Source organism: Otolemur garnettii, unplaced genomic scaffold (assembly GCF_000181295.1).
Source record: "Otolemur garnettii isolate 467f Iridium unplaced genomic scaffold, OtoGar3 scaffold00024, whole genome shotgun sequence".
In the NCBI taxonomy this organism is placed as follows: domain Eukaryota; kingdom Metazoa; phylum Chordata; class Mammalia; order Primates; family Galagidae; genus Otolemur; species Otolemur garnettii.
The window spans coordinates 11,475,769-11,494,187 of NW_003852419.1; the positions used below are offsets into that span (position 1 = coordinate 11,475,769).

The following is an 18,419-nucleotide window of genomic DNA, read 5'->3' on the forward strand; positions in this document are numbered from 1 at the left end:
AATTAAGTATCTCTAATGTAAAATATCTGCATAATAAAGTTTATTACTATTAATAATGTGATTAGTTTCTAATTGATACACTGTAGGAATCTCTAAGATATCATTTCCTTTGGCCAACTTCTTTCTTATGTCCAAGTTTCTAAGGGCAAAAAAATCATACTAAAAAACTCTTGCTATCACCCTAGGTAGAGTGCTATGGCATCACAACTCACAGCAACCTCAAACTCCTGGGCTTAAGTGATTCTCTTGCCTCAACCTCCAAAGTAGCTGGGACTACAGGAGCCCACCACAATGCACGGCTATTTCTTTTTGTTGTTGCAAGTGTTGTTTTAGCTGGCCCAGGCCAGGTTCAAACCCGCCAGCCTTGGTGTATGTGGCAAGTACCTTACCCAGTGAGCTATGGGCGCCGTCCCTTAAAAAATTCTTTTAATGAACAAAATTTAATTTACAGCTCTATGTTAATCTTCTTCATCAAGTGCTTTTAGATTATTTGGTTCCTATTAAATTACTTTTTAAAAAAATATATCAAATATTGTGGTGAAACTGATTGAAAATAGGTATAACCGTTATTTGAGAAAGCTAATCAGCAAAAGGGGTATCATTACAAAGCTATAAAGAGCATAGGCTCTAGAGGCAGCCGGCTCAGCTACTTGCTAGTTGTATAAGGCTGAGAAAGTTACTTAACTTTTCAAGTAGTCAGAACTAATACTATGTAAGTATTTGTAAATTAAAATTTAAAGTAAATAACATGTAAATTAAAATAAAATGTAAGATCTAAAACTATTTACTTTAATGTTTATATAAATTTAAATATACCTAAATAAGTAAATATAAAAACATAAATAAGTGTTAAAATGCTCAGATTCCTTTGATTCAGTAATATAAATCTTGTGAATTTATCCAAGAGACAAATTCTAAAGAAATTATCTTCTATTTGCACTAATATGTTAACTACAATATTATCTGTAATAGTCTTTTAAAAAGAGAGAAATGACCTAAATGTTCAACAGAAACAGGTTTTAAGTACAAAATATCATATAGTCATAAAAAGCTATTTTCAGTCTTAAACCCCTCCCTATTACATACCCACAATTTAAAAAACTATTCATGATATAATTTTAATTATAATAAAGCACAGTAAACATGTATGTTCACTGTGTGGACAACTGTAAAATAAGATATCAAGGATAAACTTATTATTGTCCCTTTGAAATTGACATTAATACCATTTTAAAGAATTATAACTAAAAAGAAACATTTTATTAATCATTAACATTATAGAATCTAAAAACATAAAAGGCACAAAAGTTCAGATAAACAAATATAAACTATTTAAACCACAGTCAAGTAAGACACCTGTTTTGAGGACTCATAGAACTTGAAATCAAGGTTTTAAAGCACTCATGTAAAATACCATATAACTATTTATATCTTTATAAGTAAATTTCACTTTTCTCCAATTTGTGCTTCTTTTCTTTAGTTAAAAGATTAAACTATCCACTTTACTATTGTTTGTATGGCAATGAGAAAAGAAAAATCTATAATTTCTTTGTAAAAATTAATAACATTGTTGCCTGTCTACCATCTTGGCATTTGTTCCTGAGGAGAATTCTACTGTCTTTCATATCTTGTTCTTGAAAACAACCCTGATGTACACATTTTTTCCTCTGGTTGCTTTCAGATAGACTAAGCCTGAGAAAATGTGTTGCCAGCAGTTTTGCGCTATAAGAAAGCTAAAGAATACCCCCCCCTTTTTTTTTTGAGACGGAGTCTCATTGTTTAGCCCTCAGTAGAATGCCATGGCATCACAGCTCATAGGAACCTCAAACTCTGGGGCTTAAGCAATTCTCTTGCCTAAGCCTCCCAGGTAGCTGGGACTATAGGCTCCTGCCACAATGCCCAGCTATTTTTTTTGTTGCAGTTATCACTGTTGTTTAGCTGGCCTGTGCCGGGTTCGAACCTGTCAGCCTCGGTGCATGTGGCTGGCGCTGTAACCACAGTGCTACAGGCACTGAGCCAAGGTATCCTTTCGAATGATGGTTCTAAACAATTATCACCAATATATTTCAACTACTTTGACCTTATTTTACTAGGCTCCCATTATTTTGTTACAGTTATTACTTGCTGAGTCTGGTACTGAACAAAACAGCTATACATGAACTGTAGAACAGATTCTAATAAATAGAGAGGGTAACTAGAGGGAAAAAGCTAAAGACATGGCTTTATTACAAATGTAATACATAATTCTCAAGAAACCTAAAATTTTATAGGCATGTGTGTTCACATATGTAATCCAGGGATTATCTGAATTCTTCCCTCAAGCATTGGAAAACCATCAATAACCTAATTATACCAGTATATATTTTAGTTCTTAAAGCAGGAGTCCTCAAACTTTTTAAACAGGGGGCCAGTTCACTGTCCCTCACACCATTGGAGGGCCGGATTGCGGGCCCCAGGACGAGTCGGCTGCTAAGCAGGACAGGCAGCGGCGGCAATAACACCTGACGGGCCAGATAAGTGTCCTCAGTGGGCTGCATGTGGCCCACACGCCAAAGTTTGAGGACGTCTGTCTTAAAGACTCAGTCTAGAACATAGTTTTGCTATGGAACATGAGTATATACACTGACATCCACCTAAGTAAATGCCCTCTACAAATAGTTTCCCTAGCCATTTTCTATTTAGAAAAAAACTATAAAAACAAGAAGCTTTCAGTGCCTGTGGTTCAGTGAGTAGGGTACCAGCCCCATATACTGTCCATTTTTATGTTTAGGTTAAACAAAATATAAACAACCATATAGAAATATGATTGGACAAAAATGTATGATCTAATGCTAATAGACTGAGTGGGGAAACACAGCAAAGTCTGTCTGGCTAGATTCTTCTTGGCCTCTCTGAGCATTCATTTCTTCCTTTTGAGTATGTGGCAAGATCCTCTCTGGAATGGGAGTCTTACAATCTACAGTCAAATAAAGTAGATCATAAAAAATATTTATTTTTTAAATCTAGGCGCAGTGGTGCATTCCTATAATCCCAGCTACTTGAGAGGCTGAAGTAGGAGGACTGCTTGAACCCAGGAGTTCAAGATCAGCCTGGGCAACACAGCAAGATTCCTGTCTCTAAAAATAAACAATAACGTAGGTCAGATCATTTCTTTCTAGTTGGTTTTTACATAGAAACATGGGGGTGGGGGGAGAATGAGGAGTAAGGGTAATCTTTTTAAACTTTATGGCTGGTTTGGGAGAAAATAGGTTCTGGTTTTTATGATCTGCCTTGAGGAAGGAAGATTCTAGTTTCTGTAGCTACCCAAGGGAGCTCATAGACAGGATAGTAGCAAACAGTCAAAGAAAAACTTTTGCTTCTGGGGCCATTTCTGGGACCTTCATTTTGAAGTATTGTTTTCTGAGTCCCAAGAACAGTCATACATAAAAGGCTTTAATATTTGTTCAAACTATCCTGAAATTTCTTAACTTCCCTCCTCCTTCCCTATTCCAACTGGCAGAGTCTCTTCCTTGTATTTGCTCATTTGAGTGGCATTACTAAACTGCCACTGAAAGATGGGTTTCATGTCAATACAGCTGTTAACTTTTTAGGCCCAAGGAAAAAGACTGCTTTTTCTATAGGATCTGCCTAATGATGGAAGAGATACCTTTCCATCATGCCGGAGAGTACTGAGAAGAGCGACAGGTCGCTGCTTCAAATGCAAGTTTGTCCTTGCAGAAGGAAATCCAACAGAAATGTTTCAGAACACTGACACTGAGATAAGAAGTGAATGAGCTGAGTAAAATAATAAAAACGTATCACCTTTTGATATTAATTGCACTATTTATAGAGCAGATAAAAGCATATTAGAACACAACAGGCCAGTAGCGCAAGAAAGGCCACAAGTACTAAATTTGTCGATCTCAAAGAAGTACCAGAAAATGTTCAAATAAGAAAATAAAAGTCTTTCAGTCATTAATACCTAAAGTCAGATAAGTGATGAAATCTTTTTATATGACATTCTTACATAAAATTAACACTATTGCTATAAAAATACAATTTTAAAACTTACATGAGGAAGCTTATCTCCCTATCTATTACAAATTTCTACAAAGTAGAACATCAAATTATTAATTTTGGAAAATGGAGTCCTGTAAGTTAGCTGGTGCCAGGCTTGCGACAAAAATTTAAATTCTTATTAAAAACTGGTTTAAGGGTTTTTGGAGTTTCTTTGCTAAGAAGAAGTCTGTTTAAAAGAGGAGTAGGTTTCTTGCTCAAATTGGTCTCACACTCCTGAGCTCAGGCAACCTACCTGCCTCGGCCTCCTAGAGTGTTAGGATTATAGGCATGAGCCACAGTGCCCAGCCTATGAAATCCTCTCAATATACTGAAGTAAAACCTACTGGGATAATGAAAATTTTCTTTCTTAATCAGCAAACCTTTAAGCAGAGACTCAAAATAATCAAATGATTTTCTATATTACATGTATAATGATTGACATGCAAACTAATAGCTAGACATTAGCAAACATAAATGTAGTATACTGAATAAAATTTTAATTGATGTTGCTTTTGAGACAAATAGAAGATGACAAAAAGTTATTTTATGTGCCAAAAATTGTGCAATATGCTATCCTTAAGTCAACTCCTTTATATACATGCATTAAATGTAAACATATGATTATCTTATCTTATTCTATTTATAGAGAAAAGGTCTCACTCTGCTCTCTCACCCAGGCTGGAGTGCAGTAGGCAATCATAGCTTACTGCAATCTCAAACTCCTGGGCTTAAGAGATCCTCCTGCCTCAGATTCCCAAGCAGATAGAGTTGTGCCAGCATGCCTGGCTAATTTGAATTGTTAGAGCCAGGGTCTTATTATGATGCACAGGATAGTCTAAAACACCTGGTCTCAAGTGATCCTCCCTGCCTTGACCTCCCAAAGTGCTAGAATTACAGGCATGAGCCACTGTACCTCGCCACTACTGTTTTTAGACTTAATCCTTTGAGAAGGGTTCCCCCTTCAATTTAACTCCTTATAAAGCAGGTAATAGTAATGGCAATAATGTACCAAAATTTAGTCTATTACCATGGATTCAAAGCAAGCCAACGAATAGTGCACTAGAAAGACTAGGAGAGGAAACATTCATTCTATTTTATGGAGTGAGATGTTACTGGATTCTAGAATTGGAAAGAAAAGCCATTTAAGATCCTTAAACCAAATTGGCTATAATTTTGTCTTTTGACAGTTTCTGGCAACCAACAAAAGGACTTGAAAGATACTGCTGACAACTACTGAGACCCCTGGAGGAACTTGAGGAACAAAGGAAAGGTTCCACTGACCCCTCTGAGGTCCACTATCTTTCCCACAGCACCCTTAAAGTTATTAGGTCCTCTCAGCCAAGCTCTACTCTTTTCACATTCAGCCCCTTAAGTTTTTTGACTTTCAATTTCTAAGACTAGACTGAACTGTGAGAGAATCCATAACCTTGGGTTGGGCACTAAAGGCTACTTTGTGCTGTGATGGAGCATATGGCCTTTGGAAGTTAGTGGTGGTTTATGAGTCACTCTGAAGAGCAGAAGTCACTCCAATTGGTTTCAAACTGAGACCCAGGGCAACAAAGTGAAACACTGTCTCTTGAAAAAAAAAAAAAAAAGTGGAGACAGAAACAGCACTGGGCCCAGTAGGGAGGCCTCAGGTATCTGACTGGGTCAGACAGAAACTGGCAATAAAAGGCAATTACTGCAAGAGGTGTGAACTCTGTCTTTAGAAATTTGCAGAGATTTTGTGTTCTATTCTCTTTGTTTCTTTGTCTTGCATTGGCTAAATTGGTGAGATCTCAGAACCAAAATCACAACTGGGGAACAAAGATCAGGCTTAAGAACTATTAAAGCACTCATCACCAAAAACTAAGACCCATTTTATAAAAAATCCTGTCCAGAAATGAGTTAGTTGACATTAGGTCACTTGCAGAATCAAGAAAATATCCCTGCAACAAGGTATGTGGTAAAGAAAGTATTATAAGACCAACTTCATAGTCTTTCCTTCTTACAACTTTAATCTTGGCTTAGAGAGACCCAACATCCAATGTAAAAATGGGACCCTTAATTTCTTTTCTTTTCTTTTCTTTTTTTTTTTTTTTGAGACAGAGCTTTACTTTGCTGCCCTTGGTAGAGTGCCATAATGTCATAGCTCACAGCAACCTCAAACACCTGAGCTCAAGCAATCTTCTTGCCTCAGCCTCACCAATTACCTGGAACTGCAAGCACCTGCCTGAACTGTGCAAGACGCCGTCTCTAAAAAAAAATGAAAACAGCTGGGCATTGTGGTAGGTGCCTGCAGTCCCAGCTACTTGGGAGGTGGAGGCAAGAGAATCACCTGAGCCCAAGAGTTTGAGGTTGCTGTGAGCTATGACAGTACAGCACTCTGCTGAGGGTTACCAAGTGAAACTCTGTGTCAAAAACAAACAAACAAACAAAAAAAAACCGACTAAAATATGGTCTCCTCTGTGAAAACAACTACTTTCCAAGAAAATGTTGTTTTCTTGGAAACATTGAGAGGTTTTTATCTATTAGGAAACTGGAAGAACAAAAATTCTGTATTTTATAAAAATGATTCCCAGGCTTCATGTTGTCTTTATTCCATTGTTGATCACTTTCAAAAACTAAGTCCTCTCTAATAAAGAGTTAAGCTTTTTCTACAATTATGTAATTTTCTTTGTCTTTTGAAGTCATTTAACTATCACTCTGGTTTAGTTATTATTTCATAGTGACCTATGGTCCTATTTTGATCGAATGTTTTATTTAAACTTTGATATTTTTGACAAACTTCCCCAAATCAAATTCTTAACTAAGTCTTTTTGACCTGAAAATAACTTTACAATGCTCTACAGGGTCTTGGAACACCTCAAGGATCTGCAAAAGAGATATTAAATTAATTAGGCTTATTTGATGTATTAATTACATGGGAAGCACTATCAAAGAAGAAATGATGCTTAACTTTCATTGAGTTATACTTGGTTATGTTATTGTGTTAAAAAAAAAACCATATGAAATTCCTAGAAATAATCATCACCAAAATTATCTTGGTTATGCTGAAATGTTTTATGACACAAATAACCAAATTTCTCCGGGAAATGTTATCATGATGAACTCATCAGATCTTTAATTATGGCTATCTTAAGTTCTATTGTCCACAATAAATGCTCTACTCTGATGTTTTTCTGAAGAGTTGTTGTAAGCAATAGTAATTCTAAAATTATTCATGGAAAGGACTATGACAAACACATGTTTCTGATAACTTTAAGACATACCATTGGACTAGGTAAGAATTTCTGTAACTTTAAGGAAGAAATGGATGAGTTCATGAAACAACTAACCAAGATCAAGCAGAACGAGAATTACATTAAGACTAAATGAATGGATGAAGAATAATTGTGGGTCTTTATGGCTTTTTACTTGAAACATAGCTGTTATTTTTATTCTTTTAAGACAAAGTTTTGCTCTGTTGCCCAGGCTAACGTGCACTGTTGTCATCAATAGCTCAAGGCAACCTCAAACTCCCGAGTTCAAGGGACCCGCCTGCCTCAGGTATTTTTGTTGGGGATGTTTTTTGGTGGGGGGAAACGGGTACAGACAGGGTTTCATTCTGTTGCTTAGGCTGGTCTAAAACCCCTGGGCCTCAAGTGATCCAAAGTGTTAGAATTGTAGGTATGAGCCACTGCATCTGGCAATGGTTCTTTTTAGAGTTTTGTTTTCCAAACTTAAGAAAACTTTATTTTAAGCAATCTATACCTTATGGCAATTTGATAAAATATACTTTTGTGAACAAAATTTGAAACATTTACTTTTTCTACCTACTTGATCCCTCTAGAATTCAGAAATTATTTCTGAGCATTCTTATTTTTCTGGCAAAATAGTTATTTGTTTAAGTTCATTAGGAATCTACTTTCTTTAGAACAAGATATAATTGAAATATTGGTTATATTACCAAGGGTTTGATGGAATGTCATATTTGAGAATGTACATAGAATGAATCTACAGGTACTACAGGCAGGTACTGAAATCTGCCTTTGTTTCTTATTGAAATTACCAGCAAAGCAAACTTAAAAAGAAGCTATCTGGTGATTCATGTTTTTTGCTACAGTTATGTCTATAATCAGGCCATATTTGATAAGACTAGACTTACTGTGCAGAGAAATTAGCTTTAAGCAGATTAACTTTGATAGAAGTGAGAATGACTGTAGATTTCTGAAGAGTAACCATAGTACCCATGTTATTAGGTTGTAGCCTTATTCATTCTTTTTATTACCTACCTATAGACTGGACTGAATTCTAATTTCCTCCAATATCTGCCTACATCTCTCCAACTAAGAATAAGAACTGCTCTGCTCATGAAGCCCTATAAGCTGAAGTAAACTTGATATAAATGTCAGGGAACAAAGCTCACACCCCACTGTGTAGGCCACATAGAGAGCTCACCAAAACACCTGATGCCATAACCAGGCACACTGAAACTATAAACCAGGACAACAAATTGATGACATCATGCTGTGGGCAGCTTTTCCCAAAATATCAGAATAAAAACTCCCTATCATAATTAGACTCTTCTATAGAGGATTAAACATCATACTTACTACAACAGCCACTAATATCATAACTCATCTGAGGAATTACTGAGAACAAGACATTCTCCTGGCAAGCCTGGAAATCTCTTGTGACTTTGAAGGCAAGCCACCACGTAACTCAGTAATCCTGGAGGAGCAAAGTTTAGTCCTGTAGTAGTAAGGCTGATGTTAAACATTAAGCATTTTATGGCAGTTCCTTGAAGGATTAGTGGAGAAAAACTGCATGTAGTATTTTTAGAGATCATTTCCTTTGCTACCCTTGAAGATCATTTCCTTGAGTACATTTTCGCTTGGCACCTATGAAATCATTGCCATGGACACACAGCCCCTTGCATGTCTTTGCTTAGGAATCTTTCCACCCATTATGTTATCTTCTCAATAAAAGAACTCTGAGAAAAGTGTTCAGTGCTATCCTGCACCTATGGTTAGCCTCTTGCAACATGTACTGTCAATTCATGTCTCACATGATATTTAAGCAGTTACAACACTCTTCTCCCTTTTAATTTTTCCTTGCTAATACATACCTATATCACTTGGCAAGATGATGCTGCTGTTAGAATTTCATATAATAGCTTCTGCAAAGAACTTGATGAAATGTGCGGGATCTCCCATGCCAAACCCAGATCTTTGCATGACCCAGCAGGGGTGGAGAACTTGTGGCCTTCTGTATCCTTAAGTGAAGTCTTATGATTGAATCCAAATTTTACAGAACATATCTTTTTAATACAATGATTTGATCTATGAAGTTTAGTTTAGATTCAGTCAAAGGGCTGCATGTGGGGTTCTGCCAGGCCACATGTGGTCTTGAGGGTGCAGGTTCCCCACTCCTGCAGTCCACCCACTGAATAACTTTAGCAACACCCTTAACACAATTGTGATCAAACTGTACGAATTGTCTCTTTTACACAGTCAGACTTCTAAACCTGTTTGTTCTCACTCCCTACTTTAACTGCACCCAGCCATGCGATGCCCAGTTATGTACTAGTTGCACAATAAAGAGTCTGTGCAGCTGCTAACACTAATCATTACACATGGATGAACAGAACAAACAGGCAGCTTGGCTAAAACAGGTAGACTCTTCATCTGGCTCATTCTCTGGTCTATTTTATTTTAGTTGATTTGCTTCATGAGGACCCTGGCTGAGGAGCATACTCTAACTCTTGGTATTATCCTTCCACCAGTCATAACAAGTAGTCTCTGTGGTACACTGTATCTTCCCAAACGTCTGCTTATAGCCATCTGCTAAATGCTAAATGGTCTCTCTCTGTCTGGAACGATGGAAACTTGAAGAATCACATAACTAGGACACTATAACCTATGAACGATGTGCTGCTGAGACCAAAAACCCAAAATGATCACGACAGGGAGTAGTGCTGGTGCCCTAAATTTCAGTTCCACTCTGACCCAAATGAGCCTCACCAAAAGGAGAAAACTATTAAATAAAATTTACAGGAGGTCATTGGTTTGGACTGGGCTCTTTCACTAGGCCCAACAAACTAAAGCAAAATGGAGTCTTGTCTGAAGTTCCAAGTCACCAAGCCAAAACTGAGTTGTTATCTGACCTTCCAAGAAATCAGGGGAGAGAGAATAGCCGAATCTCCAAACAGGCCAGTTTTAGCTGGCATGATGGCATAATAAGAAATGCCCCACTGCTTTAACCTTTATAGGATAAGTAACTCTGAAATAATCAATTGACTTTTTATTCTCTGTTTCTGTTTTCTTCAGTCCTTTTCCATCCATAAAACCAATTCCTCTGCTCAGTTCATCTGAACACATGTTCTCAATTATAGAATGAGGTATTGCCTGCTAGTAGAATAATAAATAAAAACACATCTACCTTACTAATTCAGAATACATTGGTCCAGGCTGGGATGTGGTGGCTCACACCTGTAGTTCTAGCAAATTAGGAGGGGAGGATGGTTTTAGGTCAGGAGTTTAAGACCAACCTGGCAACAAAAATAAAATTAAAAACTTGCCTGGGTATACAAAAAATATATAATGTATATAGGCTATGGTACTTTGGGGCATCTACTGGTAGTCTTGGAACACATCCACCTTGAATAAGGGGGACCTACTGTACTTACAAGATCAGACAATTCCTTCGAAGTACTACCTTGGCCATCTAGTGACCATGGTAATATGCAGCAATAAGGTATATGGCATTTTATTCACAAACTTAATTGGCCAACCTCGTATGCCATGCAAACGGAAACCAAAAGAAAGCTGGTGTAGCCATTCTCTTATCAATTAACATAGACATCAAAGCAACAAAAGTAAAGAAAAAGAAGGTCATTAAATAATGGGGAAGGGAATAATTCAACATGAAGACACAATAATCCTAAATATGCACCCAGTATGAGTGTGCCAGGTTCATAAAGCAAACTAAAAAGAATGATAAACAGTAGCATCATAACAGCTGCAGACATCAACACTCTACAGACAGGACACAACAGAAAACAATGGGTGTAAACAGAACTCTAGAGTAAATGGACCTGACAGACATTTATAGAACATTACACCCAAAAACCACTGAATATACATTTTTCACATTAGCTCATGAAACATTCTTTAAGGGAGAGCATATCCTCGGATGCAAAGCATGTCTCAACAAATTAAAAAAAAAACAGAAATTTATACCATGTATCTTCTCAGACCACAGTGGAGTAAAACTAGAAATCAATTCCAACAGAAACACTCATCAAGTCATAGAAACTAAATCTACTACTGAAGGATAGTTGGGTCAAGGAAGATACTAAGATGAAAATCAGAAGATTCCTCAAACTAAATGAAAAAGGGAACAAAAGTTATAAAAATCTGTGGGACTCAGCAAAAGCAGTTCATACGAGAAAAAATTATTGCCCTAAGTGACTACATCCAAAAGACAGCAAAGTTATAAATAAGCAATTTAATGAATCATCTCAAGGAATCGGAAAAGGAAGAGAAACCAATCCCAAACCTAGCAAAAGAAAAGAAATAACTAAGGCCAAAGCAGAACAAAATGAAATCAATAACAAAAGAATTATACAGAAGATCAATTAAACAAAAAGTTGGCTCTTTGAAAAGATGAACAAAACAGGTCATATATGACAAACACACAGCCAACATCATACCGAACGGAAAAATACTGAAAGCATTCCTACTTAAAACTAGAACTAGACAAAGCTGCCCACTGTCATCACTTCTGTTCAACACAGTACTAGAAGTTTTAGCCAGAGCAATCAGGCAAGAGAAGGAAATCAAAGATATCCAAAAAAGGGAAAGAAGAAATCGAACTATCACTCTTTGCTGATGATACGATCTTTTATCTAGAAAACCCCAAAGATTATACCAAGAGACTTCCAGAATTGATAGATTCAGCAAAGTCTCAGATTACAAAATCAATGTATACAAATCAGCAGCATTCCTATACACCAACAGTCAAGTTGAGAAATAAACCAAAGATCCAATACCTTTCACAATAGCAACAAAGAAAATAAAATACTTAAAAATATATTTAACCAAGGAGGTATAGGACCTCTACAGGAAGAACTCAGTGAAATCACAAAGGATGTAAACAAATAGAAAAATATATCACGCTCATGGATTGGCAGAATCAACATGGTTAAAATGTCCATAATATCCAAAGTGATTTACAGATTCAATGCAATCCCCATTAAAATACCAATGGCATGGGCGGCGCCTGTGGCTCAGTGAGTAGGGCGCTAGCCCCATATACCGAGGGTGGTGGGTTCAAAACCAGCCCTGGCCAAACTGCAACAACAAAAAAAAAACAGGTGGGCGTTGTGGCAGGCGCCAGTAGTCCCAGCTACTCTGGAGGCTGAGGCAAGAGAATCGCCTAAACCCAGGAGTTGGAGGTTGCTGTGAGCTGTGACACCACGGCAGCACTCTACCAAGGGCAATAAAGTAAGACTCTGTCTCTAAAAAAAAAAAAACTTTCCCCCATTAAAAAAAAATACCAATGACATTTTTCATAGATCTAGAAAAAATAATTTATGCTTCATATGGAACCAGAAAAGACTCTATAGATAGCCAAAGCAACCTGAAGCAAAAAGAACAAATTGGGAAGCATCACTTTACCAAATTTCAAGCTATAGTAACCAAAACAGCATAAGAACCCAGACACAAACCAATGGATCAAAACAGAGAACCCAGATACAAAACCATCCTCAAGTTGCCATCTGATCTTTGACAAAGGAGACAAAAATATACACTAGAGAAAACAATCCCTATTCAATAAATGGTGCAAGGAAAACTGGATAGTCACATGTAGAAGACTAGAAAAGGATCTACACTGCTCACCATTCACAAAACTTAACTTACAATGGATAAAAGACCTATATCTAAGGCATGAAACTATAAAAATTCTAGAAGAGATTGGAAAAACTCTTATAGACATTGACCTAGGCCAAAAAAATTATGAAAAAGGCAATCACGGCAACAAAATAAATAAATGGGACCTGATTAAATTAAAAAGCTTCTGCACAACCAAGAAAACAATAGAGTAAACAGACAACCTACAGAATGGGAGAAAACATTTGCATTACATCCTATAAAGGGCTGATAACCAGAATCTACAAAGAATTCCTGCAAATAAGCAACACTCAACTCCATTAAAATGGCGGTAAAAAAATATGAATGGAAGCTCTTCAAAAGAAGACAGACTAATGGTGGCAAATAAACATGAAAAAATGCTTAAGGTGTTTAATTATCAGGGAAATGCAAATCAAAACCACAATGAGATACTACCTAACTCAATAAAGTGGCTTCAATCCAAAAATCCCAAAACAATAGATGCTGGTATGTATGCAGAGAGAAAGGAACACTTATACACTACCTCAGAGAACTAAAAGTGGATCTACCATTTGATCCAGCAATCCCACTACTGGGAATTTACCCAAAAGGAAAAAAGTCATTCTATAAAAAAGATACATGCACTGGAATGTTTAAAGCATCACAACTCATAATCACAAAGATATGGAAACAACCCAAGTGCCCATCAATACATGAGTGGATTAATAATATGTGATAGATGTACACCAAGGAGGTCTACCCAGCCATTAAAAAAAAAAAAATGGTGAACTAATACCTTTTGTAACAACCTGGATGGAAATGGAGACCATTCTCCCAAGTGAAGTATCCTAAGAATGAAAAAACAAACACCACATGCGTACACTTTTAAATTAGAACTAAATGATTAATACATATGTGTACATACGTAAGTAAAACTCAATGGAAATCAAGCAGGTAGAAAGGGGGGCTGTAAATTCATACCTAACTGGTACAAAACACTATCTGGAGGATGGACACAATTATAACCTTGACTCAAATGTATAAAAGTAATGCATGTAACCTTATCCATCATCCTTCTCCACTAGAATTTCATTAAAGACGGAATGTGTGTAACTGAATCCGTACTAGTTACGGATTAGTTCTGCAAGTAAGAATCCTGGGTTCCTTGGAGTTTAGTGTTCTTGTACAACCACAAGAATTCTCCACTGCAGTCTAAATAGGAGCAGTTACTGAAAGGTGTGAACAGTGGCGCCCAGAAGACAAGGCCATAGAGATGTTCAGGCCAGGTTTATTAAAAGGGGAGAGTGCAAAGATGGTGTCTACGCCTGGGGGCAGATAGAGACCCCTTTTATATGGGGGGTGGGCACATTACACAGGTTGCCTGTCAGGTTAGGGTCCTTTGGTAAGAACTTCTGTTGGGTGGGGCTAGCTAGACCCTTTGTGTCTTTGTCTTAGAAAGAGAGAAGAAGGGGGAGGGGAAAGGCTTTGAGTAGGGCTCCGTTAGACCCTCCAGCAGTTAACTTATGGTATCTATTGGGTAATATCCAAAGAAAGAAAATGGGGACCTCTAAATGCAAATTAAACTTATGGTTAAAAAATGTAAATAAAAAATACATATAAAATACAACTTTGGAGTACTTGTGAAAGTAAAAGAAAAACATCTATGTCACTATTCAAGAATGATACAATGGCTCATATTTACACTTATCCTAGATGCAGCAGAAAAAAATAGGATCCTTGTCTTTTTTTTTGAGACAGAGTCTCACTTTGTCACCCTCAGTACAGTGATATGACATCATAGCTCACAGCAACCTCAAATTCTTGGGCTCAAGCGATTCTCTTGCATCAGCCTCTCAAGTAGTTAGGACTGTAGGCACCTGCCACAATGTCCAGCTATTTTCAGAGATAGCATTTGGCTCTTGTTCAGGCTGGTCTCCAACTCACAAGCTCAGGCAATCCACCAGTCTTGGCCTCCCAGAATTCTAGGATTGCAGGTGTGAGCCACAGAACCCGCTGGATCCCTGCCTTTTAGAAGTGTATATTATTCCACAGTGAGCAGGTCTGTATAAACTTACCCCCAAAATCTGAGGAAGTTGAGAGCTAGAAGAGGCTGATAAATCCATTTTCTCAGAAAGAAACATTTAATAAGGGCTTATGAACAGAAGCCACTTCCCAGGCAGCTGGCTGCCAAAACAATATGGCAAATGCCCTAGCCATTACTGCCCCTCCCCACCCCACAGACCCTTGGCTTTGACCACAGGGAAGGAATGTGTAGAACCATTGAAATCGACCCTTCAGGGAAAGACAAGAATGGTAAGGGAATAGCCCAAAGTACAGGATTTATGGTTTGTTCTGATCTGAGAGCAGGTTTTAATAGTACAATAAAGTAGAAATCGTAAAAGCATTCTTATGAGAATTAATCAGAAGTCAACATGGCAGATAAGCATCCAAGGAGTTGCTTTAGCCTCCACAGATATATTCAAAACACTTCTTTGATAGAGACAGCAGAAGATCGTACCACAAATGCCACTAAACACTATTTTCCCCATTAGGTTTTAAATTCTCACAGAATAGGGTCTATATTTCACCTTCCTCAGTAAGCTTAAGAGGATAGTAAATAGTGCTCTCTTTATAACTAGTCAATTAATGTTACTGACTGATTGCAGAAATCAAAGGAGAAAATGTGTAACCAGCTCCATGAACAAATTTTATTGATCCCTGTATATTTTCTTAAACAATCTTTTCCCTTAACTAACTAGTTGGCCTTTTGAGTTGTTTCTCAGAAATGGTAAATTTTCCATAAGACAAGATTAAGATTCCGAAGTCTCCAGGGCAGACTTCCTAATGCCAAGATTTACCATTCCCCTCAACTTGCCCAAAGGCACATGATCCCTCCTAGAAAGTCCAAAGCTCTCTCCTTTAGTTACAGATTTGAGGAAGCTTGCCCTATTCTCTCTAAAAGATGTCTGGTCTGTCATAATCCTCCTTGTCTTAATAATTGGATCTTTCCACAACAGAGGGCTGCCCCTTACAATTTCAACTAATCTTGGAAAATACAGAAGCCTACTTAAGACCTTTCCCATCAAACTTCATTTATCTGAATCCACATATGGCATGAAACATAGTGCCCAGCTCTCAAGAAGTATCATTAGAGTATTTCAGGGTTAACAGGGCACTGTGTAACACGACTTAATTCAAACTATACTTATAAGATGATGAAGCATGCCTTAGCTACTGTAACCAGAAGGACCAAAAACATCACTCCTTTAAAAGATAAAGGCCAAAAAAGACCACTGCTACACACGCATGCTATCTAAAACCATTTTCTATTCTGATCTAGTAAAAAATATTCATTTCTGTAATGAAGTTAGATACAGTAACAGAAGAGGCCAAGAGAAATGAAGTCATCGGTGCAGCCTTCCTAAAGATGAAGTAATTAGGGCTCCTCTGTTTAGAAACACAAAACTTGAGGGGGTTTCAAGAAAATTCTATGAAATCGTGTAAGTTTACATACAGCAGGTCCCAGATATGCAGATTAATCAAAACCCTAAATATTGAAACTAAAATATATACCTGGAAGCTCTAGAAGTTTAAATTTGGAACAAAATAAACTATTTTCATAGCAAGCGTTAAGAGATGGTGAAGTCTGAAAAGCTCAGTAAGTTTTGACAACTATTTAAATTAGAGCACAAATTAGAGCACAACAAGAGATCCAAAATGTTGGATTCTAAAAAGCCAATGAAATTTAAGAAATATCTGCAACCTCTTCTGCATCATTTTAAAAAATAGCACCCATCTTCCCAACTTATTCCATTACTAGATGGATCACAGATATTACTCAGTAGAAGCCTTATTTTTACTGTCTATTTTAAAATTTTAGGAGGGTTATAGACAAAGTTATTGGCCAGAAGCTCATTTATTTGTAGGATCATGACAGATGAGAACAACAATTATTTTTGAGGCTTTTAAAACTTAAGTGTTCTGGCTCATATCAAGAAGTGAGATACATCTAATACATTAAAAATACAATAATATCTATAAAACTAAATTTTTATTTTTAGTCATAAGAAGTCTTATTAATATAAATTTCAATTAATATAAACTTGATCTGAATCAAAGTCACCGCCTTACTTGATAAACTCCTATTTTTAATTCTTGAATTGTTTTGAAGACCAATAATATCAGAGAATTCCTGTATTTCACTTGGAAGTACTCCCTAAAATTGTTATTGTTACACTAAAAACGTAACCCAGATTCAAAGAGGGAGGGAAAACAACCTGATATTATCACTTAATTTTTGCTACAGCTTGACAGAACAAAGTACTCCACATAGAGGGGGCTTTTTGTTGGTTTTCTAAATTAGTAATTTAGCACTAACAAAACTATTAAATCTCACCACAAAAGAAAGACACTTGGGAATACATCTCCATAAATCAAAAACAGAATAAAAATATAGCAAAGATACATACTCCTTCTGGAAAGCCATGCACATGGGAGAACTGAATCCAAAGACAAGGCACGTCTGGGCATCCGGGTTGTAGCCATTCTGCAGTAGGATTTCTAGGCACTGTTCATGTCCTCCAAACACTGCTGAATAAACAGGGCTCACTTTGTCTGGCCCAGTGTCACACACACGGTTAGTAAGTGGTATTAACAAGTCCAAGATTCTAAAAATACACAAACAAGAGCATTGAATGTTTTTATATGTACATGAGTGTGAGCAGCATTTCTATAGCACAATTTTTAAGAATCACTGACTGATTTAAAGATGACTTTGTCTTCAGCATACTTTCTACCTACATTAAATTACTGTATTTTACATAGTTATCTAAAAGTTAGACTTACTATTGTTTAAAACAAAAGTCCTGGCTCAGCTCCTGTGGCTCAAGTGACTAAGGTGCCAGCCACATACACCTAAGATGGCGAGTTCGAATCCAGCCTGGGCCCACAAAAAATAGCTGGGCATTGTGGCAGGTGCCTGTGGTCCTAGCTACTTGGGAGGCTGAGGCAGGAGACTCGCTTGAGCCCAGGAGTTGGAGGTTGCTGTGAGCTGTGAGCTATGATGCCAGGGCACTCTACCAGGGGGATAGCTTGAGGCTCAGAGTCAAAAAAAAAAAAAAAAAAACAACAACAAAAAAAGGTCCTTTAGTACATCTGAAACAAAATTAAATAATGTTCCCACAAGTAAATAGGTAATGTGTTTTTCATTTTTATTTTTTCACTAATTATTTACTTTATCACCACTATGAGCTTACCCTCTCCAATTCAAATTTTATGTTAGTTTAGGATCTAATAAATTATTTAAAACTTCATTATGCTAAATATAAACTCATATCAAAAAAAAACTATTTCCTTCCTAAAGTACTAACTAGTTTTATTTTTCCAATTAGTAAAAATGTTTAAAGATAACAACAGATATGAAATGAAGAATAGAATTTACATCAGAAAGAAATTAGAATTTCTGGGCAGTGCCCACAGCTCAGTGGTTAGGGTGCCGGCCACATACACCGAGGCTGATAGTTCGAA

At 37.0% G+C, this 18,419-nt stretch overlaps 1 protein-coding gene across 1 annotated transcript in view; it reads right to left on the reverse strand.

Moving 5' to 3' along the window:
• ASB3 (ankyrin repeat and SOCS box containing 3) overlaps positions 1-18,419 on the reverse strand; it is a 117,249-nt gene that overhangs the window by 33,263 nt on the left and 65,567 nt on the right. The window contains exon 7 of the mRNA XM_023512074.1: positions 17,363-17,560. Within this exon, the coding sequence (XP_023367842.1) occupies positions 17,363-17,560 (198 nt within the window). The remainder of the gene's footprint in view (positions 1-17,362; positions 17,561-18,419) is intronic.